This window comes from Pteropus vampyrus, unplaced genomic scaffold, assembly GCF_000151845.1.
Source record: "Pteropus vampyrus isolate Shadow unplaced genomic scaffold, Pvam_2.0 Scaffold19, whole genome shotgun sequence".
Classification (NCBI taxonomy): Eukaryota; Metazoa; Chordata; class Mammalia; order Chiroptera; family Pteropodidae; genus Pteropus; species Pteropus vampyrus.
The window spans coordinates 6,573,421-6,601,071 of NW_011888800.1; the positions used below are offsets into that span (position 1 = coordinate 6,573,421).

At 41.2% G+C, this 27,651-nt stretch overlaps 2 protein-coding genes across 4 annotated transcripts; one reads left to right on the forward strand and one right to left on the reverse strand.

Annotated features, from left to right (window-relative positions):
- Positions 1-8,015: 8,015 nt before the first annotated feature.
- CCDC32 (coiled-coil domain containing 32) lies at positions 8,016-15,812 on the reverse strand. 3 transcript variants are annotated; one of them, XM_023527752.1, is made up of 5 exons: positions 15,685-15,812; positions 13,951-14,206; positions 11,350-11,506; positions 8,861-8,980; positions 8,016-8,682 (listed from the first exon to the last, which is right to left on the reverse strand). In XM_023527752.1, exons 2-5 carry the CDS (start codon positions 14,192-14,194, stop codon positions 8,544-8,546), a joined length of 660 nt encoding a protein of 219 aa, XP_023383520.1. In that variant the 5' UTR covers positions 14,195-14,206; positions 15,685-15,812; the 3' UTR covers positions 8,016-8,543. The 3 variants fall into 3 exon arrangements, with proteins under 3 accessions (XP_023383520.1, XP_023383521.1, XP_011353213.1); XM_023527753.1 differs by having other exon boundaries at positions 15,681-15,754; XM_011354911.2 differs by lacking the exon at positions 8,861-8,980.
- Positions 15,813-19,690: 3,878 nt separating this feature from the next.
- RPUSD2 (RNA pseudouridylate synthase domain containing 2) lies at positions 19,691-23,553 on the forward strand. The gene is made up of 3 exons (XM_011354913.2): positions 19,691-20,347; positions 21,636-21,932; positions 22,607-23,553. The coding sequence occupies exons 1-3, from the start codon at positions 19,721-19,723 to the stop codon at positions 23,339-23,341; spliced, it is 1,659 nt and encodes a 552-aa protein (XP_011353215.1). The 5' UTR covers positions 19,691-19,720; the 3' UTR covers positions 23,342-23,553.
- Positions 23,554-27,651: the final 4,098 nt, after the last annotated feature.

A 27,651-nucleotide genomic window follows, 5' to 3' on the forward strand; every position in this document is an offset into this window, starting at 1 on the left:
ACCAAGTGTTTGTTGGAAGGAGTCACTATCATTGATGGAGGAGAAAGAGCTCACTAGTTCTGTCTCCTAACTGTTGGGAAGGCCAGGGCCAACTTATTAGCAGAAAGCCTCTGTAGGTCTCCAGCAGACAACCATAGACTTTCATAACTGGAAAGGACCTTAGGGGTCACCTGATCCAACTTTCTATGTAATGCAGGAATCCCCTTTACAAGCTCTCTGACACCTGCTTAAACACCTCCAGTAACAGGGAACTCACTTCCTTTTATAGGGTATCCCTGTCTATTCTTGGACAGCTATTAGAAAGTTCTCCTTATATAGAATGGTGATTGATCTCTCTGAAACTTTCTCCCGCTGGTGCTAGTTTGTCCTTTGTATTTCCAGGTCTCATTTTTATACTCGACTCCTCCAAGTATTTTAAGGCCAACCGTGTCTATCACATCTTTTATTTTCCAGGTCAAAAAATCTTATTGTCTTGATCTTTCTTCAAATGACTTTCTCTACTGAGCTTCCTTACCCTGGACCCTCCCCCCGGGAGCACTGTGAGTTTGTAAGTATTCCTCTTTCAATGTAGTACCCAGGTGATGCTTCAGAATAGTATGGCCAGTGCAGAATGTACTTTTACAGTACTATGGCCCTAAGTACATTTCCACTATTGATTCCTAGAATTTTAACTCTTTGCCAGGTATACAACACTGCTGACTTAACGAAACTGTGAAGACACCGAACATCTGTTTTGGCTTTTCAGCATCTTTTTGCTTTTCTTCAGGTAACAGAAACTCTCCTCCACTTTCTATTCTTGAATGGTTCTGGTAGGATTGCCAACCACAGTACCCTGTATTGCTAGCCATAGGTTTGGGCCCATGACTAGGCCTAGCCAATAAAAGTTTCCTTTCCCTAGTCACAATAATTGGTTCAATGATGAGCATGTGATCCAGGCTAGACCAATCAATCAGAGTTCTTCCCTGGGACTTATTATATGAAGTTGGAAGGGAGAGGTCTACTTCTGAATTTGCTAAACTGGGATAATGTGCAGAACGCCAAGAACTCTCTGTGCTATACCAACGCACAGAGAAAAGTTAAGAGAGGAGGAAAGAGGAGACTAAAGATATTGTTTGAGTCCTTGGATCCACCTGATCTTGAGGCCAGCTTTACTTTTGTCTTTCCTAATCAATGCCCCTTTATGGCTTAATCTAGATTGAGTTTGGCTTCTGTCACTACACAGTTCTTTGTCTTCTAATTATGTAGTTAATTTTTTGATCCTAAATGAAGGGCTTCACATTCATATCTACTAGGTTTCATATTTTGTCCCATCCTTCCAGTCTACAGAAAAATTTAGAATTGTAATTGTTATTCAATCAATTACCTCCCCCTCTCACTTTTGATAAGGATGCCTTCAATGTACTCATCTAAATCACTGATTAAAATGTTGAGCTGGACAGAGTTTTAAAAAAATCAGCATCACATCAGTTTATTAATCAATGAGTATACTTTTGAGATAGTTGTTCAGACAACTGTGAATCTACTCAACTGTACTTTTACCCAGCCTACACCCTCCAGCCTGTCTCCTAGATCTCGTGACTTGATTAAACCCCCCACCAAAGACCACACTGCACCTTGACATTCTACTGAGCTACCAATTGATAATCTCATCAAAAAAGTACATAAGATTGCAAAACCAAAACTGGCCCTATTCTTTAAAATGATCATAAACTCTCAGTAACCCATCTTCTTTCCTGTGCACTCATGCATATATACACATAGACACAATCTTCACCCACCTCTGCCTCTGCCTCCTCCCTCCCTACTTATCAGCACAAGAACCAGTTTTTTAAAAGTGTATTAGGTCAGCGTGAAGGGAGAATAGTCAGTCTTTTGAGGAAGAGAAAATCTTTACTTCAGAACAATCTGTGAGAGGTAGCACTTTGGAGATGGGGGTGACTGGAAGATAATACCCTTTAGCCGCCTATTGACTCCAGTGGCGGGGGGAGGGTACCGCACAGTGATAGTGTAGTTACCTGGAACTGGAGGGTGGAGATTCAAGCAGCAGAGGCCCACGTCATTCCAGTCTGGCCTGTAGGTGGCAGTATTGCACAGCAACAGAAAGCGAAGGATCTGGAGAGGGCTATCCCGGGCTCTCAATCCTGGCACTATCACTTGCTAATCACCCACCACCTTTTGCCATGTTTCACTCTTCCCACTCTCTCACACTTCATTCTACTCAGTTACCAGGTTCCAGTGGTTCTTCCCCCTAAATACTTCTCATATCCACTCTCTCCAACCTCATTGCCACATTCATGTAATCATCGCCTCTTCAAATATTTCTTCTGGCCCATTCCCTCTCTCTTTACCTTCTGAGACTCAAATTACATGTTTATTAGATTGCTTGATATTGTCCCACAGCTTTCGGGAGCTTGGTTTTGTTTTCTTCCCCTCTCCCCATTCCTTTTCCTCTTTCTGTTTCATTTTGGATGATTTCTATTGAGCTTTCTCAAGTTCATTGGTTCTTTCCTTAGCTGTGTCTAGCTATTGAAAAGCCTGTTGAAAGAATTCATTTCTGATATCACGGTTTTTTTTTTTTTTCCTAGCATGTCCATTTAACTTTCTTATAGTTTCCACATCTCTGCTGAAAGTCCCCATCTGTTTCTGCAAGTTGCCCACCCTTTTCTACTAGACCCTTTAACGTATTAGTCATTATTATTTTAAAGTCCCTTTCCAGTAGTTCCAACATCAATGTTATCTGTGAGTCTGGTTCTGTGATTTCTTTATCTTTTGACAATGGATTGGGGTTTTTTCTTTCTTGCCTTTTTGTATGTTTTATAAATTTTTATTGAATGCCCATCATGTGTAGAACAGCAGAGACTGAGGTAAATAGTATTTGTGCCCGAAAGTGGGCATGCCTCTTCTATCAGCCTGTTGGTCTGGGGGCGGGGCGGGAGGAGGGTGAGTCAACCTAATTAGGACTCAGTCGGGGTCTGGGTTTTGTTGTTGCTATCATTACCTCAATGCATCACAGGCTTCGAGTTCCTCTAGTGGTGGGCTGCTTAGAGCCGGGGCTGGGTTTTTCTGTGTTCCTGCTCCACTCTCAGCTTTTCAACCATCCGTGGAGGCCTGCCCTCTACCGGCGGTAGGCTGCTATTGCTTGCTATTTTGTGCTAGGCTCATGGAGGGAGGGGCAGGGCAGGGCAGGGGAGTGGAGAGTAGAGGATATCTCTGTAACCTTGGTTCAGCTTCAGTTTTAGGCTTGTCCTATGCTCTTGAGCCTCAGGAGAGGGGCTTTTTCAGTATTTCTGCCCCTACTCCCCATGACTGCCAAACTTTGCCTTATCTGTGTGGTTTTGGGTGGCCAGAGTTTCTGGTCCTCTCCCCTAACACAGCAGACCTGTGTTTGAGTCTTCAGCCCAAGACAATTTCCTGTGTCTCCCTCAGGGTAGAGGATTTTCACTTCTATTCTTCTTCCCCTCAAAGCAACAGATCTTTGCCTGTGTTCAAGAAGGGCAAGAAGCTTTTTACTCCTTCCCCAGAAGCAAATGAGTTTTGTTTTAATTCCTCCCCTGAAGCAAGAGTTTGCCCCTTCCCCGGTAGTTAAGGCTTTTGCTTATAGAAGAGTAGGATTATGGAAGCAGCTGAGGCTTTTCTCACTCTCCCAGCAGCTGCCTTAATCAACTCCTGCATGCTTGCACCACGGAGGAAGAAAATTCTCAGCCAGTTTCCGCCCTGCTCCTACTTTTTCTCATGAACCCAGGGGGAAGTCTGTGGGAAAAAAAAGCTTGCCTGTGAGTACAAATGCCCCTGTGCATGTTGGCCCATGTGTAGCTTTCAAAATTTTGTTAAAATTTTTGTTGGTTCCTCCTGTTTGTATGACAGCCACCTCTTTCTCACATGCTCTACTAAAGTTGAAACAGTTCATGTGTCCCTCTCCTTGAACAGGCTTTACTTGGTTGCCTTGTGACCTCAGCTTTCTGAGGGCTCAGGAAAAGTTATGATTTTATAAATTATCTGGCTATTTATCATTGTTAGGAATGGGAGTGACATTTTCTTGCAGCATTCTACATTCTAAGCATAAATAGAAGTTCTCAAGCATAAATCGAAGTTGTCAAGTCACTATCATATTATTTGTGTTGTACACTATCATCTCTCAGACAACTGTGACCACCACCTCATGGTCCCCTGCATCCAATTTTGCTCCGGTCCCATACTGCATCCAAAATTCTGTCACTACCAGAAACAAAGAGAAATGCAAATACTTGAAATTAGCTATATAAAATCTGAAACCTAGATCATGGTGTACAGGTTATCTATTGCTGAGTATCAAACCAACCCAAGACTTAGTGGCTTAAACCATGACATTCATTTTGTTCATGAATCTACAGGGTTTTGCAGAGACAGCTGGGGCAGCTTTAGGACTAGATATCTACTGCCATGCCACTCTGACACATGGCCCGATCTCTTCTGATCTCGGAAGCTAAGCAGGGTCGGGCCTGGTTAGAATGGGAGATCACCTTGGAATACCAGGTGCTGTAGGCATTAAAAAAAAAAAGACTAGGGCCCGAAATCATCTGAATCACATATATCTGATATCTGTGTAGGAAGACCCAAACAGCTGGGGACTAAACTGCTGGGAGCACCTCTGTCTCTGTGTGGACTCTCTAGTTTGGTGGCTTCGAGGTAGCCAAACTTCTTAACCTGTTGGTTCAGAACTACCAAAGAGTATGTTGAGAGAGAGAGTGAGAGAGCGAGCATGTACCTAGATGGAATGTTTTTATGACCTAGCCTCGGAAGTCATATTATTTGTGTTGTACTCTTTTAGCAAGGCAGTTACATAGGTCTACCCAGGTTCTAGGAGAGGGAATATTGACCCAACATCTCAATGGAATGTCCACATCACACTATAAAATGAAAGTGTAGAATGTGATATATTGATGTGGCCATCTTTGGGAAATACAATCTGCCATACATGATTCTATTTGTTCTGTAATAGTGAAAAATTAACTTCAAAGAGATCAAGCTAAAAAATAAAAACAAAAGATAACCATGACCCCTCTAATTGCATTATTCCAGGTCAACATAACGTTGCCAAGTGTGAATTTGTGCTCCTCTAATCAATTTGATCACGTCAAGACCATGGCAGCCATACTGTCTTTCTATATGCAAATCAGACCCTGTCACTGCCCCTCTTAAAATGACCCATTAGTTCTCTGTTGTCCCTACAATAAATTCCAAACTCCTTAATATGGCTTAATAGGCCTTCACACTTCGTTTCATTTCCAACCCCACCTTTTGATGCTTCCTCCTTTGTCCTTTATGCTCCAGTCTCCAAACTTTCTTTTGCCTATAGGCCTTTGCACATTCTATATTCCATTTCTGGGACTTTTCTCTTCCTCCATGCTCTAGCCCCCTATTCTAACTGCTATTCATTTTTCTGGACTCAGCTTCCCTAACACAACCTCTCTCCTGCCTCCCACTCTGACTGGCCTACGGCTCTCCTATCTCCTTCCCATATGTTTTCAAAATACCCTGTGCTTACATCTAGGCTCTCCGCACTCGTGATTACGGTACTACTTAGCTGGGCCATTTCTCTCCCGTCACCATTCCATATGAGAGGATGTAGTTTTGTTTTTTATACACCACCATGCACAGTGCCTGAAGTGTGGCAGGGGCTCAACAAATATTGGTTAGATGAAGGAATCTGTGCCTTAAAAACCCACTTCTGGGTTCAAGTAAACAGCCCTCCCACAAACCTAAGATTGCTATGGCACTGTCCTGTCTTGACTCATAACTGAAGTAGAACAAAAGCTAGTTGGATAGTTTGGAATTTCCAGGAAAATATTGACTGTTTCATGTGACTGGAGCTGTTCCCAGCCTTGGGGACTCATTCCAAGGCGGGGCAAGGGAGTGGCTCCAGATTGTCTTCCCTCTCCCAGCAATAATCCTTGTGGGCAGGCCTGTCTGGGAGGGACACACCTCAGGAACAGCTGGTGGCATGTTTGTTCATTTGCTGTGCCTATATATCCAGAGCCTATTTCTGGAGCAGGTTCTGGACACAAGCCTGTGTCATTACAGCACTAATCTGCCAAGCCCTGAGTGATGAGTTCATGTGCCCGAGGAGAACAGTGGCAGTCACTTAGCTTATCTCCCTGGCTCCAACCCAGCCTTCTCTGGGTATACCAGGTCATTACTGCTTTGCCCCTATTGGTAATTACCCTTCCCTGGTTCTAAGGTTCAGCACTAAATATTGCTCCATTTGTTCTGACTTTGTCTGTTTCACTAAGGACATGAGGAAGGAAGAAAGTTAAGGGTGCTAAGAAAGGCTCTCTCAACTCATAAATTCTGCTGATTTGAGGAAGTCCTAACTAGAGTTCCTTGGGAGTTTCCAGGGTCAAAGGAAACAAACAGATCAGTATTTTTGGCCAATACTATTTTTCCTATGGTTGGTCCAATTTCTGAAAGGGAACTGGAACACAAAGAGGTCATTTGACTTATTTATGATCACACAGTAAGCCACAAGACAGATAAAGATAGCACCCAAGACTCTTGGTTTCAAATTTAGTGCAACTTGAATAGCCTAAGGTAAATCTATATTAATAAGTTAGCTATGGAAACTAAAATCAAATTTGTTTTTGGTAAATGGAGTTTCACCTTTTTTTAGAGCCATCACTTAAGATGTCACCTCTAAACTAATTAAGAAACGATAGTTACCATTTATTAGACTCTCTTCTGTGGAAAACTGTCTCTATTTGAAAGAGTTAAGTGAGAAGGTAGCTGGAGATCTGGGGCCTTCCCCTCATACCTCATCGAGGTTTTCATGTGGGGCTAAAGCCTTTCAGTCGTACAATTCCTTTTTGGTTTCTCTAAATCAGTTCCCCACCTTCTCATACTGAAATTTGTTTCTTAGGTAGAAGATGCAAAGTTGAGAAAAGGCAAAGGTAGACTCTTGCCTGAATTACAGAAACATTATTTTCTGTTACTGAAACATTCCTTAACCATGTTATGATCAGCTGCTCTTTGGGTGAGTGTTTTGGACCTTATTGCTTTTATTTCTTAAATTATTGTTATAGAGGAAGAATAATTTTTTTATCATGCCGGGAGAAGAAACATCTTAGTCTTGTCTTTTTAAACCTATCCATCCAGCCGAAGGCCATCAGATGGCCCTGAAGGAAGAGTGAGGTCTGGCACCTGAACCCCAAGCAGAGATGGCAGCTTGCAAGCTCGGACCAGGACCAGATTATTGACAGTGTCTGGCTTCCTCAAAGTGTCTGAGGGAACACAGAGGCCCACTCTCTATGTCAAAGGTATCCTACTAATAAAAAGAAGTAAGAATAAAGCTAACACCATTAGTCAGTGGGGAAAAAAAAGAAAATATATCTGGAAATTACAACAAAAATATTCATCTAATTAAGCAAGGATATGGAATCACCTAGTTGGTTCTCATCTTTTCATACAAAGCAAATACTTGATTTCAAAATGAGCAAATGTTCCCTGAAATATTTTATGGCCACCCTGCTCATCATTAGGGACTTGGAATCTATTACTCAGGAAGAAGATCCATGGAGCTGCAACCTCAGAATGGTACCCTCAGAGCATACGTTAAAAAAGAGGAGGCTGGCAAAAGTTACCAGCTCCCCCGAATTGGCATGCATTTGTTTTTACCATCCCCACTGCCTAGGAGCATCTCTCTGGGAGGAATCAGGTCAATAGTGCCACACACAGTTGTTCTGATGGGAAAAATCTTATACAGACAACATAAACTGAAGAACACCATAAACAAGGAGGAAAGCACAGGCTCAGCCAGGAGAGCTGCTACAAGGAGCAAACAGGGACCTATTCAGCAGTGGTGTCAAATACCAACACTATATTTGCAAGTCTAATTTGGAACTTAGCTCTTTTTAAGTGCAGGAAGAAGTTAGGAGAGAAACCACGTGGAAGAAAAAATATACACACGGAAACACCCACCTTTTCACACTTCTTTTATTCGTTTTCCCCACAAGGAACAAATCGGAGGAAAGACACATCCAAGCTCTTTTCTTAAAGTTCCTATGTTTATTACGCACTGTTAGAAAAGCCCCAGGTGGGGCTTGGATTCAAGGAGGCAGAATTCACTCTCGGTCTCACTCACCCCTGACAATTTACCAAGAGAATGCTTGGAACACAGGCAGGAACATCCAGAAAAGGCAAGAAAAAAATATGGCTCACTTAACTTATACATTATACACAAGGACATCAGCTTCTCCAAATATATTTACACTTGGGTCCTTCACTAGATTCTTAGCAGGCTTCTCACCTGCAGCAGCAGAGCTCAGGCAAACTGTGAGACATACAGGAAAGCAGTATTTTGATCCAGCATGCACTGTGTCTGTCCCTTTATCCAAGAGAGTCACACATGCCAGCCCCAAAAAGTCCTCAGGGGCCTGCAGCTGTTTGCTTTGTGGAGCGGAAGGTTGAGCTTTTCCCTCTCTAGATGTCTCCTTGCTGCCGCTGCCGAGCTCTCCACTGTTCGTTCCCTCTGGACCCGAAGCAGCTGCTCAGAGTGTGTGTGTGTGTGTAATTTATTGTTCCGCTACCGCTGGCTCGTCCCCAGACACTGACTTCTCAACCTGTGACTCTGGAGGAATCAGATACTGGACTTCCTCTGTACTGATGGCTACTTTATCTGGCTGGAGCCACCTCTTGAAATGTTCCAAGGTGCTAGGAAAGAGCAAGAGAAAAGGGTGGCTGCATCAGACTTCCAAGATTATCCCAGTTACTCAATATGCCTTCCCACCCACCACCAATTTCTTCCTACAATTGTTTTTCACTAACAGGGGGAGAACGGTGTTACTCCTCTAACAGCTGTGCATCCTGGCAGCCCCCAGGCATAATTTACCCCCTAGTGGGCACTTTGGCTATAAGCAGTATCAGGCCCCCTTCAAATGCAGAGTCTCTGAAGGCTTGATGAGAATAGCTGAAAAGCTTATTCCTCAGTCCTGTCTTTTTTTCCTTAAAACTAAAGAAGAGAGAAATTGTCAAGGAGAGGAAACATTCAAATAAATACCAAATTATGAGCAAGGCAGAAACCTAAGCATCTTGAAATCTTATACCTGAAGCAATCTGAGATTCAATTATGCTTAGTTGCACAGAGGGCAATTTTTTGTTTGTTTGTTTGTGGGCTTTTGTTTGTTTAGTTCATCTCATAGCAAGCCCTCAAGATGGAAACATCTGAGCAATTAGTAATTCCCCACAAAGGAAATGCCACTATGCCAGAGGGCCCTTTTTTGTTTGGATCTGTGGGGAGGGGAAGTATTCCCTTCCTCACTTCCTTAAGTACACCTGATCCTCGCTCTAAAGCTATTAGACATCCAGGGTAAAATATAAATGACTGGAAATAATGTAAACTTCATTCTATGCTCTTCAGTAACACAAAGTCTTAAGCCAAGAAATAAAGCCATAACCGGCAGATTTTTGACACCTGTCAGTGTATGGGGGAATCATGGTGTCCTCAGTTGGATTTCTCAGCTCAATACTCCCTTGCCAAAAGCAGACTGAGGAGGGTCTTCACATATGTGAAGAACCACACAATTCCACTACAGAATGGCCTGTTTAAAACATAAACTTTGAAGTTTGAAAACAAATGCATATCTACTGTTTCCTGGCACTTGTTTTGATCAATGATCCAAAGAAGCATTCCCACAGATGTAGGCTTAGGGGAACAAGTATCCACAGCTCAGGGGACTCAGGTGCTACAGGGGCATTTAATCTTCATCTGTCGCACTTTTCATAGAATTGTTTCAATTATTTCTATAGAGAAAGGAAAACGACATTATTTTAGGTATGGATAAATATAAAGAAATGTTAACTGGAGGCTTGATGCTGATCTGATTTCAGTTAAAAAGAATTCCTGGGCAGGAGAAAGTTTTGTCTTCTCAGAGAGGAGAGAAATATTCAAGGGTAGAGAGAATATGATATAGAGAATACGGTGGGTCAGTAATCTGTGCATCTTCAAGTCTTCTGTGTTCGGGGCAGTTTAAGGCTCAACGTGCTTGGGCCTTTAGATACAGAAAGAGCAAAACTTATATTATTTTCTGAGCCCTGAGAAGGTAGCTGGCCTGACCTCAGATGCCACACTGATTTCTGAAGGATCTTGGGAAATGCTGATTTAGTATTTTAGATATTGTAAGTGAAAGTACTTTGCAAGTTAAAAAATAAAACATCATACTGTCTGTCCATGATTTCAGCAGTAGCACCTTCATCTGACACCATGAGACTCTCAAAATCAATGATAATGATATGTTGCAAACTTAGGTTAAGTCATATTCCCCTAAGACCTTTTGTTAAAATTCAGGTTTCCACTCCCTTCACTGATCTATAAATAATTTCTTACTAAACTTTAAAATTCTGCTAGGAAGAATAATATTAATAATAGCTACCACTTCTATAGCACTTAACATGTGTCAGGCACTGTTCTTAGCACTTGATACATAGTAAATCATTACCCTCATAACAACCTTATGAGGTAAGAGCTACTACTCCCACTTTAGAGAGAAAGAGACTGAGGCACACACAGGTTACTTACCCAAGAACCTACAACTAATAAATGCCAGAGCTGTTTTCCCAGTGTCAAGCATTATCATGTTCTTTGTTGCAGAATGCCCTCTCTCCTTTCTGCATCTGGCCCACCTACAGGTTCTGTTTAAGTCCTGCCTCCTTCCCTGGCACAACACCAGAGCCTATAGGGAGCTCAGTGGCCCCTCAACACTCAAAGCATTTTCTGTCAACTTCCACTCATCTGGCTCTTCTCTTATGCTGTCTGGTATTGCCAGGTATGTCTTTATATACATATTTGTCATCTCTCTCTAACTAGATCTGGGGACCAAGAAAAGGATCTAAAACTTCCTTACATCTCCCCTCCACCTCACAGCGATAGCCCCATGACACCAAGCACAGTGCCTACATGCAGCAGATGCTTAAGAAATTCATTTATTTAGTCTACATAGATTAGAGGGGCGACAATATGACAGAAACTCAATAAGGCAATGGAGAGTCAGAAGCAGGAAGACATAGCTCCAGTTGTTGATGACTACTTTCTCAAGTGCATTATGTACTTAAAATGAAAACAATGGTTTATCGGTTTATCCTCAACTGTGTCCAAGATGTAGCCGTATGTTTGCCTTTGGCAAAAATACCTGTTCTCAGAAATCTGCTGCTGGACTAAGAGCAAATAGAGCAAATTTACAAAGGATGGTTTTAGCTCAGAAAAGCTGATATTGATATCAAATAATATCTCAACTCAGATGTAACTCTCCCTGAATTCTTTAGAAAAACAGAAATGCCCTCAGTGAAAGACTGTCACCTGGAACTGGACTGGGAATCAATTACCTCTCATCAGAATCAAGTCCATCCACGAAGAACTCTGACGCTAGCTTCTCCTGGAGGAATCGATCCCAGCATTCCTTCTTGGCTTGGGCCAGGGTTCGAAGCATGTCCTTAGAGGTTAATTCCTGATTTAAACCTTTGATTCTTCTCAGTTTCTTCTCTAAAGAGTTTAACAAGGAAAGTAAGTATGAAATTAAATCTAAAATATAAAATGCCAACTTAAAAATTCACTGGTGAGTATATCCACACTCTCTAAAAGAGCTCATTTTTAAAAAAAGATAAAGGGAAATGTACATTTTTCTTTTTCCTTCGCAATTTCTTCACTTTACATTGGATCAAATAAATCTTTAACCCCAGAAAAGGGAAAAGCCATACGTTCTCATAAATAAATAAATGGCATGTTTTCTTTGAAATCACAGAAGCCCAGCAGGTATCTCTCTAAGGAATGCTTGCTTTCCCTGGCTTGACATGTGTATACTACTGTCTTTGTCTTTTTTAAACTCCTTCAAAACGGTTTTTTTGCTACAGTGACACGAAGTGGTTTCCAAACCTCATAAAAAAGAATTAGAGAAAATGATGAGAGATCAAATGGTTCATTAGACACTAAAATTGACTTGATGAGAACTCAGTAATAAGAAACCTTTAAGATTTCTATGATTAAATTCTTGATTAAAGAGAAGGAATCTCCCAACATTTTTTAAAGTTGCTCAACTCATGGCCTAGATGTTGGAGCCTAATAAAAACAAACATCTTGTAATCTTTTTGAGAGTGGTCCATATGGCTTCCTGATGATAGATGTTTAATTACTCTTATTTGCATTTTAAGTTTAACTGTTGAACAAATATCCCCTTTTGAAGAATACAAGAAAGGGTATCTTAATTCTGCCTTAATTTAGTCTTGCCTTCAACTATAATAAATGGGTAAATGACAATTTTCTTGAAAGAGAGAGGTAGACATCAAGCCTAGAACTTTATGATTTGCAATCCTGTTTTCCTTTCTAAGCTAGCATTCTCTGATTAAAACAGTAAATACCTTTTGTTGCAGGGTTACCACCAAGAGCTCACCCATGTAAAACAGCTGCAGTTGATAAATGTTAAGTATTTAAGAAATTTTCCTCCTTGAGGATGTGAAAGGATTATGTATATCTTATGCTGAAATGGCTACGTTTTTTAATTGTTGATCCTGGTGAATTCTCTTTGATATAGGTTTATTCGGCAATAAAAACAATCTTTTTATTGTCTGACCGTAGGTGTTAAGGTGGAAGGTACTCTTTTGGGCTAAAAGTCTTCCTTTTTCTGAGTGTGCTAAGTCCCTGAACAAGTGTGATCTAAGTTGGGCACGCAGAAACAGTTATTGCATACTCCACACCTGCCTGTCATTGTCTCCCAGGCTCTGCCATAGGCACCAGAAATGGCTCTAATTTTTCTCAGAGACAGAAATTTTAATCATCTTCTTAAATGATTTTAGAAAAGATCAGGAGAATTTTAACTTTCTGAACCAATCAAAATCATCATTGAATCCATGAAAGCTTCTTATAACCCCTGGGCACAGAGCACTAACAAGCCAAAAGATCTAATTCTTCAGCTTTCTCAGAATGTTGCTTCTTTTCCTCATCATTATTAAACAGATGTTCTGACTACCACAAAAAACAGTTGTCAACCTCCTCAGCCATGACTGCAAATATTACTATCCTCTCTTTGGTGGCTTCCCAACAAATCTGACATTACAGCCTCATCTTTCTCATTATCCATCATTCCACCTATGTTTTTTTCATATATTTTTCTTCCAGTACATCATTAACAAAATTTCTTTTGTTTTTCCAAGATATTTAGCAATCATATAAACTCTGACTCTTTTTTCTATCCTTCCTCAAAAGCTTCTTCTTCCTGAATTGCCTTTCCTTCCTCAAATAATTATTCCCAGGTTTGGTATGACACATAGATGGATCTCATGAATGTTTAATAATAAAAAGATATCACAGTTTTAAAAACTGCAATCACTGCCCTACACTGATATTTCTCTTTCCCCTAGCGTGGGACAATCTGAATCTCTATCCTGTGTTTGGAGTCTCTCTAAATACTTACACTTAAGGCCACAGGACAAGACAGTGAAGATATGTTCAGAAAATATTTTAAAAAAACAAAATGGCTAACGAGACAGAACAAAGTTTATGCCAACATCCTCCTATTCTAACAATCTAATATAATAGTTTTCAATTTGTAGCATCAGAAATCCACGGGTAGCTCTGGGGCCATGACCTTTTCTTTCAGGATGGCATAAGGCTTGATATTTTTGAGTTATTTGAATATATGAGCCACCGACAGTAGGCAAGAGGGTCTACAGAATGTCAAGAAATAAAACGGAATTTAGATGAAACAGAGTCAGGAGGTGAAAAGGACTGTTTTAAGGGGTATATAAGTAAAAGGGGGTTCTTCCCAATAACCAACCTGAAACATCCTCTAAATTACACCTGACGGATACATGTTGTGAGGACAAAAGAAAAAACTAAGAATAGAAAACCAGGTTTGGTGTAAAATAACTTCAAGCTTCCTTAAAACCACCAGCTTCTGATTTAAAATATTTTTTAAAAGCCACCAAACTTACCTAGAGATGCTAAATACACTTCTGAATCCTGTAAGGGAGCCCAAGGCTTTAGAGCTACCTGAGCAGCAAAGTCTGGGGCCTCCCCCTGGCTTGTGCCTAGAGGGTAAGAATCCATAAATGAGTCTGAAAAGGCATTGTTGGCACCATCCTCTTGGTCAGGATTTGGCAGACAGGAACAGATTTCAGCCCAAAGATCCAGGCCAGATTTTGTGGCTGTAGAATCAATGCTCTCAAACATTTTCATTTGGGATTTGAGCTGAAAAAGAGAAGTTCAAGTGAGCAAGAACTGGCTTTAAAAATATAGTATAAGGATGCAGTGCTCGGATATTTGTTTACTCAATGAAGAAAGGTAATAGGCTTTTAAGAAGTTTCCCTTAACAAACTTAAAATGCCTTCTGTTAGGTTTCTGTGTTACAGATAAAAAGATGACAAAAGGTAATTAGGTTCCTCTTCTGGCTCTGCACTCAAGTTGTTTTCATAATGAAATTTGTCTTTAAAAATGAAATGTCTACAAGCCAGACACAAAAGGACAAATATTGAATGATTCTACTTATGTGAGGTATTTAGTATGGTCAAATTCATAGAGAGAGAAAATAGGATCTTGGTTGCCAGGAGTTCTATTGTTTAATGGGTACAGTGAGTTTGAGAAGTTCTAGAAATGGATGGTGGTGATGATTGCACAGCAATGTGAATATCACTGAACTATACATCGAAAAAGTTTAAATGGTAAGCTTTATGATATGTATGTTTTAAATCTCTCTCATACACACACACACAGACACATACACGAATTTCTACCACACTTCCAGTGAAGACAATCATCCTGTACTTCTCTGCAAAAATCTAACAAATTCAACTACTCTATTCTCAGCCAATTAAATTGTTTTCAATAGAGCACAGACTAAAGGTTTTGCACAGTTCCATACACACAAGGATAATAAAAGTGCTACTTGGTGAAAACTGTCTCTCAGAGAGTACTGTCATATACAAAAACCCATGTGCACATCATAAGTAGAAGCTGGGCTATATACCTCATGTTCATATTTTAATAAACATTGATAGACATTTTCATCATTTTATAGATGAAGAATCTGAGGATCAGAAGAGTAACTTGTCAATGGCACATTACTGATATGTGGTGAATCTTTGATTGGAAACCATACCTGTGCCGCTCCAAAATCCATGTTTTTATCCAATCCACTCTGCCTGTTTGGGAATATACTGAAAGTAGCCCGAGCAGAAGTAGGTGGTAAAGGCTACCCATAGAGCCAGAGGGTTTTCATAACTATCTAGTCTTATAGCATGGGTTGACACAGTCTCTCAGGAGGGACCTCTGAGATTAGAAAGTCTGCCTGCGGAAAGGTCTGAATAATTCCAGGAGAGCCCAGCTAGCGAAAGGTCCCGGAAGTAAAACGGACAGATATGTCACGGCATCCAAGGATAAACTAATGCCAGGGACCACAATGAACACCCACCGCCGTCCAGAAATCGTTTGAACGCACCTAAACCAAAACTCTGCTCATACCGGAGCCCCGGTTCCCCCTTCCTCCCTAGGAGGTCCAGAACAGCGCAGGAAACCATGGCATCCAGACCCCTGGGCCTCAATCACTCTGGCTTCAAGGACTGGCTGGGAGGGATGAGTCAAGCTCCGAGGCCGCTCTGTGGTGTCTCGACATGGGGCCGGAGCCGGGGACACAAAACGCTTGGTACCTCCCCTCTCCCCTCCTCACCTACCGCAACAGCTGGCCCAGCAGCCCGCAAACGCTCAGTTCAGTTCTGTCTCTGGCAGCCCGGAAGAAATAGGGGGCGGAGTCTCCGAGTGACTGATCCTGGAAGCTGTCCAACCACCGCCCGATCTGGAGATGTTCTGTGCGTCTATAGGTTGAGTGGAGCTCAGCTGGGTGAGGAAATGCGGAGCTGAGTGCAAGGAAGCGGTGGGCGGGCCTGTTGTTGCCGAGAAACGGTGGAGTCATGTGCCCTTGGTTCCAATTTTTCCCTGGAGCCAGGTTGATTCCCCTTATTGCTGTGTGTTCTAGCCGCGCGGACGGTACTCTGCACCCATTACCTGCTCGGATTGGGAAGCCCGGTTTTGAAGGCCTTTGACTTTTCTTGGTTCCCTGAGCAAGTTCTTCTCAGTAATTCTCTGGGCATGTGTTTGTCTTCAAAAATTTCAGCTCTTGGAGCACTTCTGCTGATGGAGAAGGAGGCGACTTCTTACTGTCACTGGAGACCAATGTCCCATTCAACAATAAAGGCCAAGTTCCTGCTGTGTTCTAGTCATTGTATTAAGTGGGAATTCAGGACAGACAGACTTGGTATGGGTCCCAGAGGTCTTTACAGCTCAGTGTAGGAGGGTGCACCATGGGGCAGACAAGTTTACAAATAACAGAAAATAGTTATAAAGGAGATGACGAAGTGTGGCCGGAGTACATAAAGGAGAGGGTGGTCATGGAAAGTGTGTGTCAGAAACACCTTTTTTCAAGGAGACAACTTTGATATCCTTTAGGAGCTATCAGTTCACTGAGATGCATCCCCTCCTCACCCCTACAGCTCCAATTTGCAGGGCAGAGTACTCTCTCCTAAAAAACAGGTGCCAAAAGACATCAGCCAACCATCTGTAGAAGTAACTTAGCTAATTATAAAGATGTGTCCAAAGCCAATCAATGTGGCTTTGGAAGCAATAACTACCACCATGTGAAAGGGAGCTACAAGGTACTCTGTTGCTCACATTGCTAACCATTCTTAGAATATGCAAGCAGAAGGAAGTGAAAAGCAAGGAGGTTAGAAAACAAAGGAGCAAATAATAAGCAAGATTTTGACAGTGCTTATTCACAGGGAATAAATGGGGAGTCTCACCATGAGGGATCCTCAGAGACCTCCAGCTACCACCTGACTAACAACATGAATCTGGCAGCATCTGATTCATAGAAAAAGGCACTGTCATAGGTTTATAGGTGCTTCATCAAGCTACTCCAAGGCTTCTTGACTCACTTAATACCCTTTTCTCTTGCTCACCAAACAAACTATTTATTTCAAATATCTTGTTAACAGAATGAGGGTACTTTTAAAATATCTGTTAAATATCTTGATACCGGGATGAGGGTACCTTCCACATTGGGCACAAATAATTGCTAGTATGAAATGGAATACATTTTATAACTTAAAGTTACAGTTGTAAAGTAACAAATTGGCATCCTAGTGATTCACCCATGCCCTCTGAATTTAATTAGTGTTTGCTGAAAAATCCAAACCAGATCCTGGACTTTTACAGCTGAAACCATAAGCCATGATGATGTCCTCTTCTCTAATGACTGCTCAGAGTAGGAATCCACATGAAGGCAGTCAGCATCCCTCTATTTTGGACTCTGCCTTAACAGCAGTGTGATTAGCACAAATATGTTTTTTATTTGTATCCTAGACCAGCCTCTCCTTCACTGAGATCAGGAACCATGTCTTTCCTGATAAATATATCTTACCTTTGTATCTCCAGAGTCAAGCAATGCCTGGCAAATGTTCAAAATTTACTTAGTGTGTGAATGTTTGAAGTGGAGTCCTCATGGTCAAGAATGACACTGAACTGGAGCTAGCCCTTGTAATTGCCTCCACACTCCCTCTGTGTTGCAACCAGGGTAATTCTTTTGGAATGAAGATCAAATCATATCACACACACATATACCCTAAGAACTCTGATGATTTCCCATTACTCTTTTTTCCCCCAGCTTTATTGAAATATAATTGACAGTTGCTCATATTTACATTGTACAATTCAAAGAGTTTTTTTCAATTGGCATATATTTCAGTTATACAGCATAGCAATCAGAGATCTACATAACTCACAAAGCAATCACCCCACTAAGTCTATTACCCATCTTCCTTCTTACGTATTTATTACATTAGTAACCATCTTCCCCATGCTGCACTCTACATCTCCATGTCTATTCTACAACTATCCATTGGTACTTGCCCTTTTTTGCTGTCCCTTCTCACCCATTACTCTTAAAATGCTTAAATTCCTATCATAGTAAGTTAGTTGGAGTTCTTAGTTCAAATAATATAACTCATTCTAGCCAGTTTAAGCAGTATGAGGAATTGATTAAAGCTGCCCTGTCCAATAGAACTTTCTGTAATGATAGAAATGTTCTGTATCTGAGTCGTCCAATAAGGTAGCGACTAGCTTAATGTGGCTATTGAGCACTTGAAATGCAACTTGTGCAACTGAAGAACTAAAATTTAAATTTTATGTCATTTTAATTAATTTAAATTTAAATAGCCACACGTGGCTACCCTATTGTACAGCTCAGGATTAAAGAATATTTAGTAGTACAGAGAGTCTCAAGATGGGCCAGAGAGTCAGGCTGGGGAATCTATAGAGTCAGGAACAGTGTCTAAACCGTGCTGAGAAACTGCTCAGGGAACACCCCACTGCCACTGAACATAGACACTGTAGCTGGCATTGCTGACTGGGCACTGGATACAAGAACCTCCTCCACTGTTAGCCTCCCAAATCGATGCCTCCAATGCTATCTTGTCAGGCACGGATGCCTACTTCCTCTGCTGCGTACCTCTGTACCAAAGGCTCTGCCCAATCAGAAGAGCTCAGGTGAAACACCAATGTCCAAGCTGCAAGGGAGGCTGCGAAGGCCAGTTCCTGGCTTCCACCTCTTGAAGGAAGTACTTATTATATGAGAAATTCCTCACACAAAAGAAGAGTGTTGGAAAGATGCTGAATGTCCAAATGTCTGCTCTCTGTGGTCTATACCAATACTTCTCAAACTAATATGCAGACAAATCATCTGAAGATCTTATTAAAATGCAAATTCTCATGGAGGAGGTTGAGAAGGAAGGAGAAACAAGATTCCGCAGTTCCAACAAGTTGCCAGGTGTTGCGCATGTTGCTAATTCAGACTACATTTTGAGTAGCAAGGCTTCATACAATCCCACAAGGACTCCCTCTCTAGATCTCTTTGGTATCTCTCTCCTTCTCTGTGCTTCAGACACATTCTGAACACCATTTTTTTTTTTTAAATAACAACTTTATTAAAATATACTTCCCATACCATACAATTCACCTTTTTGTCATGTGCTGGTTCTCAGAGGCTTTGGCTTCTTCTGATTTCCATCTTTTTCCGAGCCTGTTCTCCAAATCTCTTGTGAACTCTATGAGGTACTAATATTCTTTTCTTAATTCCCTCTGTGATGAAGTTAACCAGAGTTGGTTTCAGTATTTTGCATTTAAGAGCTCTGATAAGTATATCTTCTGATCCACTTGCAATTTTAATCTTAGGCCAGAGGCATATGGGAAGCAATGGGAGGTCTCTATAATCTTTCTTATGCTGTTAGGGGGAAAACATTGCTTCTGGGGTGTGTGTATTTTAAAATACTCATCTAACAGCTTTATTGAGATATTAGTCACATAATGTAATATTCATTCTTTTAAAGTATAAAACACTGCTTAAATATTCTTAGCATATTCAGAGTTTAGCAGTCTGTTTTGTTCTGTTTTAAATGTTTATTTTAAATTTAGAGTGTTTTCTTTCAAATAAAGTTCCTTGCAAGAGTTTTTCCAGAACAAGGAAGTTTCAGCATACCTATAAGAAATCAACGCTCTTGGTGAGTCTTCTTCACAGCCTCTCAACAAGCCATTCAACTCACTTCCTCATTGCCTCACTCCCACTCTCTTCACAGTCCCCGCCTCAGCACTGGGCCTCACTGATTGGCTGGTGCCAGTGACGTCCTCAGATCGCGACCCAGGAGCGATGGCCGCCCGATTATGTGGCTAGGTGGCCGCTGGTGGCTCCCGTTTCTTGTGCAGAGGTGCTTCAATCTCCGGTCCCTTAGTTTTGCCAGGGTTTGGGGTGGCCGTAGGGGCCCAATGGAGGAAACGCTCTCGACTGGGGCTGAGGCAGCAAGCGAGGTGAGGGCTCCGGCTCAGCAAAACGGAGACGCGGGTGGCGATGCGAAGGGTGAGCGGCCGCCAGTGTGCCCCAAGCCGGCGGGCCAGGAAGTGGAGCTGGCCCCTAGGGACAGAGAGCAGGCCACAGGGAACGAGGAGCTGGCCACGGCTGCAGCGCCGAGCCCAGGCAAGCGGAAGAAGCTGCGGGGCACAACCAGGGAGCGCGTGGTGCCACCGCCGAAGAAGCGGCGGGCAGGGGTGAGCTTCGGCGATGAGCACTTTGCAGAGACCAGCTACTACTTCGAGGGAGGCCTGCGCAAAGTGCAGCCCTATTACTTTGACTTTCGGACCTACTGCAAAGGCCGCTGGGTGGGCCACAGCTTGCTGCACGTCTTCAGCACCGAGTTCCGAGCCCAGCCCCTGGCCTACTACGAGGCCGCGGTCCGCGCGGGGCGCCTCCACCTCAACGAGGAGCCCGTACAGGACCTCAGCATTGTGCTCAAGGTGGACTCCTGATGGGACTGGCCGAAAGGGTCGAGGAAAGGGGGCACGGTTTTTTTTTCAGAGCTGGTAGGGCATAGATACTGGAGTAAAATCGGGGTAATTCAGGAGCTTTCTCGCTTTCTCTTGGTACAATCTTTTAGCTTTCTTCTCCCACCCGGTTTCTGCAAGTAGCTTCAGTGCTTCAAAACTCACCCCTCCATCTAAGCGGCTTCCTTGTTTCCAAGGGACAGAAATTGGAATTCTTATGGCTTATTTTATACAGTGTCTTGTGGCACATGCCAGTGTGACAGTGTATAAAATAAGCCATAAAAATTGATCATTGATCACTTTTTACCTCACATCGTGTACAAACAGTATAATAGAGGCTATCATTTATGTCTCCTTAGTTTGTGCTGGGCACAGAGTTAAGCATTTTAAGTACTTTAACATTTAACGACAGCCTTATGGGATAGTTATTGCCACCTCTCATTTTGCCTGTGAGGAAACTAAGATAAACGTCACAGAAATAAGGCAACAGCATCACCTCCAAAGCCTGTGTTCTTATGACTACTACTTAAATTATTAATCTTAGACTCTGATATGATAGAATTGTGAACTGTCAGGGATGAAGACCAGAGTTGTCTAGCTCAGTGCTTTGATCTTTCTATAAAATTTCTTCACAACTAAGAGGTACCAGACACTCCTGTGAGTAATACTGGCTCACTAGGTCGTGAGGGAAGACAAAGTGATTTCAGCATTTGGGGAATAGATGGTTTGAATCCCCTCTCTCATCTCAATTTTGAAAAACACAGGTCTGGTCTAATCCTCACACTTTACAGATGAGGAAACTGAGGCCCTGAGACGTCAAGTGGCTTGCAGTGAGCCTGTGGACAATCCAGTTCTAGAACTCGGATTTCTGGACTTAACGTGATGTTGTTTGTTTGAAGTCATGAAAAGTGATGATTTAAGAAAGTTTTCTCCCACCATTTTAGAAAAATATACTTTTTAAATATAACATTGTAGAGAAAATACAAATAAGCAAAATCAAAAAGCATTTATAATCTCATCACCCAGAAATATCACCATTAACATTTTGTATATATCCTAGTTCTTTTTCAATGCCTGCTACTGCCTCGGTGTCTGTATATTTACAGAATGAGAATACACTATGCATACCGCTTTTTCTGTGTAAGGAAATACTGTAACCATTCTTCCCATGTCAAATAACAGGGGAATCTGTGTGTGTAGTTGACTGATTACAGGTTGTTGGCCCTTGGGATGACCGATTGATTGCCTGTATCATTGGCAGGACAATGACTTCTTGCGGAACACAGTACACAGGCATGAGCCACCAGTTACAGCAGAGCCTATCCGTCTGCTGGCTGAGAATGAAGATGTAGTGGTTGTAGACAAGCCTTCTTCCATTCCTGTCCACCCGTGTGGCCGCTTCCGACACAACACGGTCATCTTCATCCTGGGCAAGGAGCACCAACTCAAGGAGCTACACCCATTGCATCGGCTTGACCGCCTTACCTCGGGGGTCCTCATGTTTGCCAAGACAGCATCCGTCTCAGAGAGAATTCATGAACAGGTTCGAGACCGGCAGGTGGGTCTCATTTATGTCTCATGCAGGTGACTTCCTGGGCTCACAAATGCTATGTGTCAAAAGGACATCACCAAGTTATATCTGAAGTGGGCCTTCATGTTTATCTGGCCAAGCTTCCTACCTTCAGAGAGGTCAACACCTAATGTGCCGAAGACAGGTTATTATCTCTTAACGTTTTGAGAGATTTTTAGAGATGGCATACTCTGCCTCTCTTTATAATTTGCTCTCTTAAAGTTTTTAACTACTGACAGGCTGAGCGAGGTTTTTAAGGTTGTAGGGAGAGCATATTGGTAGAAAGATTATGGATGAAATCCGAAGAGTCTTGGGTAGAAGAGTTAAATGGTAGTGACTGTGGTCTTGAGACTTGTAATTCTCAATTTCATTGTGATACATTTACTGAGTTCTTACTGTATACCAGGCTAAATACCAAGTACATTAAAGCCTAATGCAATTCAACAGCCCTGTGAGATAAATGCTTTCCTAATCTCACATTTTCTAGACAAGTTAATAGGATTTAAAGAGGCTAAGTAATGTACCCAGAATCATGAAACTGGCAAATGGTGGAGCTGGGATTTGAATCCTCTTCTGTCTGGCACTGATGCATTCTCATCACTTGCAGAGGGCCTGGGCTTCATGAGTTTGTGCTGAATTTCTCCCTCTTCCCTCCTTTGTAGCTAGAGAAGGAGTACGTATGCCGGGTGGAAGGGGAGTTCCCCGCTGAGGAAGTGACCTGCAAGGAACCCATCTTGGTAGTATCTTACAAGGTCGGGGTGTGCCGTGTAGACACTCGGGGCAAGCCCTGTGAGACAGTGTTTCAAAGACTGAGTTACAACGGCCACTCCAGTGTTGTGAGGTGCCGGCCACTCACAGGCCGCACCCACCAGATCCGAGTCCACCTCCAGTTCCTGGGCCACCCCATCCTCAATGACCCCATCTATAACTCAGTGGCCTGGGGCCCCTCACGGGGCCGGGGAGGCCACATTCCCAAGACAGATGAGGAACTGCTTCGGGACCTTGTGGCAGAGCATCAAGCCAAACAGAGCCTGGATGTGCTAGATCTCTGTGAAAGTGACCTATCTCCAGGACTCAAAAACTCTACAGTTTCCTCTTCAGAGCTGGGCAAGGACTGCCTAGAAGACTTGGCTGCATCCACCCAAAAGATGGATGGAGTAGTTGAGACAGCATCTCAGGATCTGAACACAATGGCCTTGGCACCAGGAAATGCAGCTGAAACAGATGTTATCAATCAAGAGATAGACCCCCTCTGTGCAGAATGCCGGCTGGTGCGACAGGACCCCTTGCCCCAGGACCTTGTGATGTTTCTGCATGCCCTGCGCTATAAAGGGCCAGGCTTTGAGTACTTTTCACCCATGCCTACCTGGGCACAGGATGACTGGCAAGAGGACTGAAAGCTGTGGCCAATGGAAAGATTGCTTCTTTGGTTGGAAGAGGCCATGGGGAAGGAACTGACCTCATGGTCTGGTTCTTAGGGTTTCTATAGGAGTGAGGTTGGGCTCTTAAAGGACCTGCTTATACTTTCTACCTCTTTCCTTCTTCTCCTTCAACCTAGAGTTGAGGACTTTTTGGTTCATAAATATATTCCTTTTTGTTATCCCTGGAATGTCTGGTTTTCCTACTGCTGCTGCTTTTTATTATTGAGATAAATTCACATAATATGATAATTAATTAACCAAATTAATGTATACAATTTAGTGACATTTAGCACATTCACAGTATTGGGCAACCATTATCTCTTTTCTAATTTCAAAATATCTTCATCACTTAAAAGGAAACCCATATCCATTAAACAGTCACTCTCCATTTCCCCTTCCTCCTAGCTCATGTCACCATTAATCTATTTTCTGTCTCAATGGATTTGCCTATTCTGGACTTTTCATATAAGTGACATTTTGCCACTGTCTTCTTTTGTTTAGCATAATGTTTTCAAGGTTCGTCCAATTTACATCATGCATCAGTCCTCATTTCTTTTTTATAGCTGAATAATATTCCATTTTATGGGTATTGTACATTTGTGTATCTATTTGTCAGTTAATGAACATTTGGGTTGTTTCCACCTGCTGTTTACATTTGTATACAAATTTTTGTTTGAATATTTTTTTCAGTTCTTTAGAGTATGCACCAAGGAGTGAAATTGCTGAGTCATATGGTAATTCTATGTTTAACTTTTTGAGGAATCATGAAACTTTTCCACAGTGGCTGAGCTATTTTATATTCCCACCAACAACACACTAGGTTTCTAATTTTTCCACATCCTCACCAATACTTATTTTCTGTTTTGATTATAGTTAGTCTAGTGGAAGTAAAATGTTATCTTGTGATTTTCATTTGCATTTCCCTATTAACTAATAATGTTTATCATCTTTGCATGTGCTTGTTGTCTATATATCTTCTTTGGAGGAATGTCTATTTGAGATTTTTGCCCATTTTTGAATTAGGTTGTTTGCCTTTTTGAGTTAGAAGTTTTTTATTTTGGATATGAGATCAATTAGATATATGATTTGCAAATATTTTCTTCCATTTTGTAAGTTGTCTGTATATTTTATTGATAGTGTGCTGTCATTCACAAAAGTTTTAGTGTACATTCAGTATTGTTAACTACACACAATATTGTTTGTACAGCAGAGCTCTAGAACTTAATCATCTTGCATAACTGAAACCTTATACCTGTAGAATAGCAATTCCCATTTACTCTTGCTCCCAACCCAATATCACCATTCTACTCTCTGCTTCTTTGTGTTCGACTTTATTAGATACCTGAAGAGAAAAACTTATTTTCCTTTACTGGCTATTTACAAAATACTCTATACTTCAAATGTGTGGAGGTTTCCCCACACCAAGCAATTCTCTGAGACCAGGTAGGTGTCCTACAGTTTAACTCAATTCTGACACTATCTACCTGAAGATAGCATCAGATTCCACAAATTAAGGGGTCAGTTTCTCAAGACTGCCCTCACCTCACATGCTAATCTCAAGTCCGAGTTGTCACCTGTGCTTCTGGCCAACTATACATTGGAGTTTCCCACAACCTTCTCCTTAGGTTCAAAACCACATTTGCTGGAATGGCTCACAGAACTCAGGAAAATAATTTACTTGCTAAATTACTGGTTTATCATAAAGGATTTTGAAGACTACAAAGGAATGGCCAGATGAGATATCCTGAGGGAGGGGTCCCGAGTACAGGTGCTTCTGATACCGTAGGGCTCAGAGTATGCCACCTCTTGGGCACATGGATGCCTTCTTGTTCAACCTAGAAGCTCTCCTAACCTAGTCATTTGTGTATCTTTGGTGAGACATCTATTCGGATCTTTTGCCCATTGGGTTGTTTGGGGTGTTTTTTGCTCTAGAGTTGGAATTCCTTATATTTTTTAATATTAACCCCTTTCAGATATATGACTTGTAGATATTCCATTTCATAGGCTGCCTTTCACTCTTGTTAATTGTTTCCTTTGCTGTGCAGAAGCTTTTTAGTTTGATGTAGTTCTACTTGTCTGTTTATGCTTTTGTTGCCTGTGCTTTTGACAAATTTTAATTTCGATGCAATTCACTTTATTTTTTCTTTTATTGATTGTGCTTTTGGTATTCTATCTGAGAATCCTTGGGTAAACCCAAGGTCATAAAGATTAACCTTTATGTTTTCTTTTTGATGCTGTTTTAAACTGAATTGTTTTCTTAATTTCATGTTTGGATTATCTATTGCTAATATATAGAATTATAGCGGATTTTGGGGTTGATTTTGTATCCTGCAACTTTGCTGAATTTATTAGCTTAATAGTTTTGTGTGTGTCTTTGTGTGTGCATGTGTGTGTGTTTCATGTCATCTGCAAAGAGAGATAATTTTACTTCTTGCCCTCTAAACCCTCTGTGTACTCAATTATTTTCCTTTCATTTGAAGCTTGTCCATATTTTTAAAACTGCAACATTTTTATCAGTCATTAACTACATCAGAACAATTAAGAACTGCCTAGTAAGTTGAACATGTACATAACCAATGATTCCACTTCTAGCTCTATACTTAGAGAAACACATGCACATGTACCCTAGGAGACAGGTACAAGAACATTCACAGCAGCATTCTTATAATAGGAAAAAACTGGAGACCACCATCCATAAAAGAATAGATACTTAATTTTCTTTTCAGATATTTGTATACTAAGCAGCAGTGAAAAATGAATGAACTACCTGGATAAAACAGTGTTGAATGAAAGAAATCATGGATGAATAAATATAATATGATTCCATTTATATAAAATTGAAAAAAAATATTTTTTAGGGATATATATGTGCATATTTGCTAAGAAAGGCAAGAAGATAATTAACAAAATTCAGTAAAGTGGTTATCTCTAATCGGAAACCAACAGGGAGGGGCACATAGGAAGCTTCAAAGGCACTGGTATTGTTCTGTTCTTAAGCTGGGACATATATGTGGCATTGGTTTTTATCATTGTTCTTTTAAACTGTATGTATATAATATATATGTATGTATTATATCGTGCAATATCTTTCAAGATAAAAAATTTTTAATAAAAAATGTTGTAAATCTCTTTTTTGTAACCTTTGGATATGTAACTCTCCTCTTTTAGTCACCCACCGCACACAACTCCTTAAGTCTATTTGACCTCCATGCAGCTGGGTCGGGTACCATTCCAAGTGCCTCGATCGTGCGTCATTTTCATCAGGGATGGAAAGCAAACATATGTTTGGTATTTTGGAGACTATAATGATAAGCAATATATAATAATTTGCAAATGTGACTGACCACTTTAATATGTCTTAGCAGATTCAAATACTGCTTCTTTATCATAAAAGAACTAAGATTTAAAAGCAGCTTATGGCCAAAAATAAATAAAGCAACTTATAGTTTTGGTATTGTAGATATGGCATGCTCTCAGATACACAGAGAGGTCACAAGATTCTTGAAAATACTCCAATAATTTAAGTAAATAGTAAGTGATGCAATTTTTCCATTTCTTTTTTCTTATAAACTTTTCAACATTCTAAATGAAGTTAAGGTAGGCCAAGAATTTTTAAAGAATAACGTATCTTGCCCTAAATGCTAAATCATCCAAAATCAGAATTGAGGCAAATGTAGGGATTAAGAATTTTACAATACAAGGAATGACAAAGATTGCCAGCAAACCACCAGAAGCTAGGGAAGAGATATGAAACAGGTTCACCCTCACAGCCTTCAAATGGAACCAATCCCATTGACACCTCGATCTAGGACTTCCAGTTGCCAGAATTATGGGACCATTTCTGTTGTTTAAGCCAAAAAAAAATTTTTTTTTAAGTCCTGCATCATGAGCTAAAATAAAGACTGCCTCTGTTACTTGCTAGGTTGTACCAAAAAGTGATTACTGACAATCATTGAAAGGAGAGTTGATTGGGAGTGATACTTTCAGTGAGTACACAGAAACCATTCTCAAGGAGTTATTTCAATATTTTAAAAGCTAAATATATATGTCTATAGGTGTGTGTATATATATTTTTAGATGCCAAATTTCTGTCATTCAAGACTTTAAAAATCAGAATTTTAATTCCATAGCTATATTTGCTATCAACAGAAAGTTGATCATTGAGATGACTTGGACTTTCAATGGTCTGTTTTTGTCACTCCATATGTTGTCAAAGTTCATGCAGCCTTCATTTGTCCATCAGTATCGCCTAAGCATTTACTAAAGGAATTTGATCTAGAACTGAT

What these genes read in the sequence shown, in the direction of transcription:
- CCDC32 (XM_023527752.1), bottom strand. Translation starts at nt 14,194, where the DNA reads ATGAAAATGTTTGAGAGCATTGATTCTACAGCCACAAAATCTGGCCTG. An exon ending in GGACTTGATTCTGATGAGAG is followed by an intron (nt 8,981 to 11,349) that starts GTAATTGATTCC and finishes TCTCTTCTTTAG; the next exon opens with TTTTAAGGAAAAAAAGACAG. An exon ending in GCCAAAGTGCCCACTAGGGG is followed by an intron (nt 8,683 to 8,860) that starts GTAAATTATGCC and finishes GCTCTTTCCTAG; the next exon opens with CACCTTGGAACATTTCAAGA.
- RPUSD2 (XM_011354913.2), top strand. Translation starts at nt 19,721, where the DNA reads ATGTGGCTAGGTGGCCGCTGGTGGCTCCCGTTTCTTGTGCAGAGGTGC. An exon ending in ACCTCAGCATTGTGCTCAAG is followed by an intron (nt 20,348 to 21,635) that starts GTGGACTCCTGA and finishes TATCATTGGCAG; the next exon opens with GACAATGACTTCTTGCGGAA. An exon ending in AACAGGTTCGAGACCGGCAG is followed by an intron (nt 21,933 to 22,606) that starts GTGGGTCTCATT and finishes CCTCCTTTGTAG; the next exon opens with CTAGAGAAGGAGTACGTATG.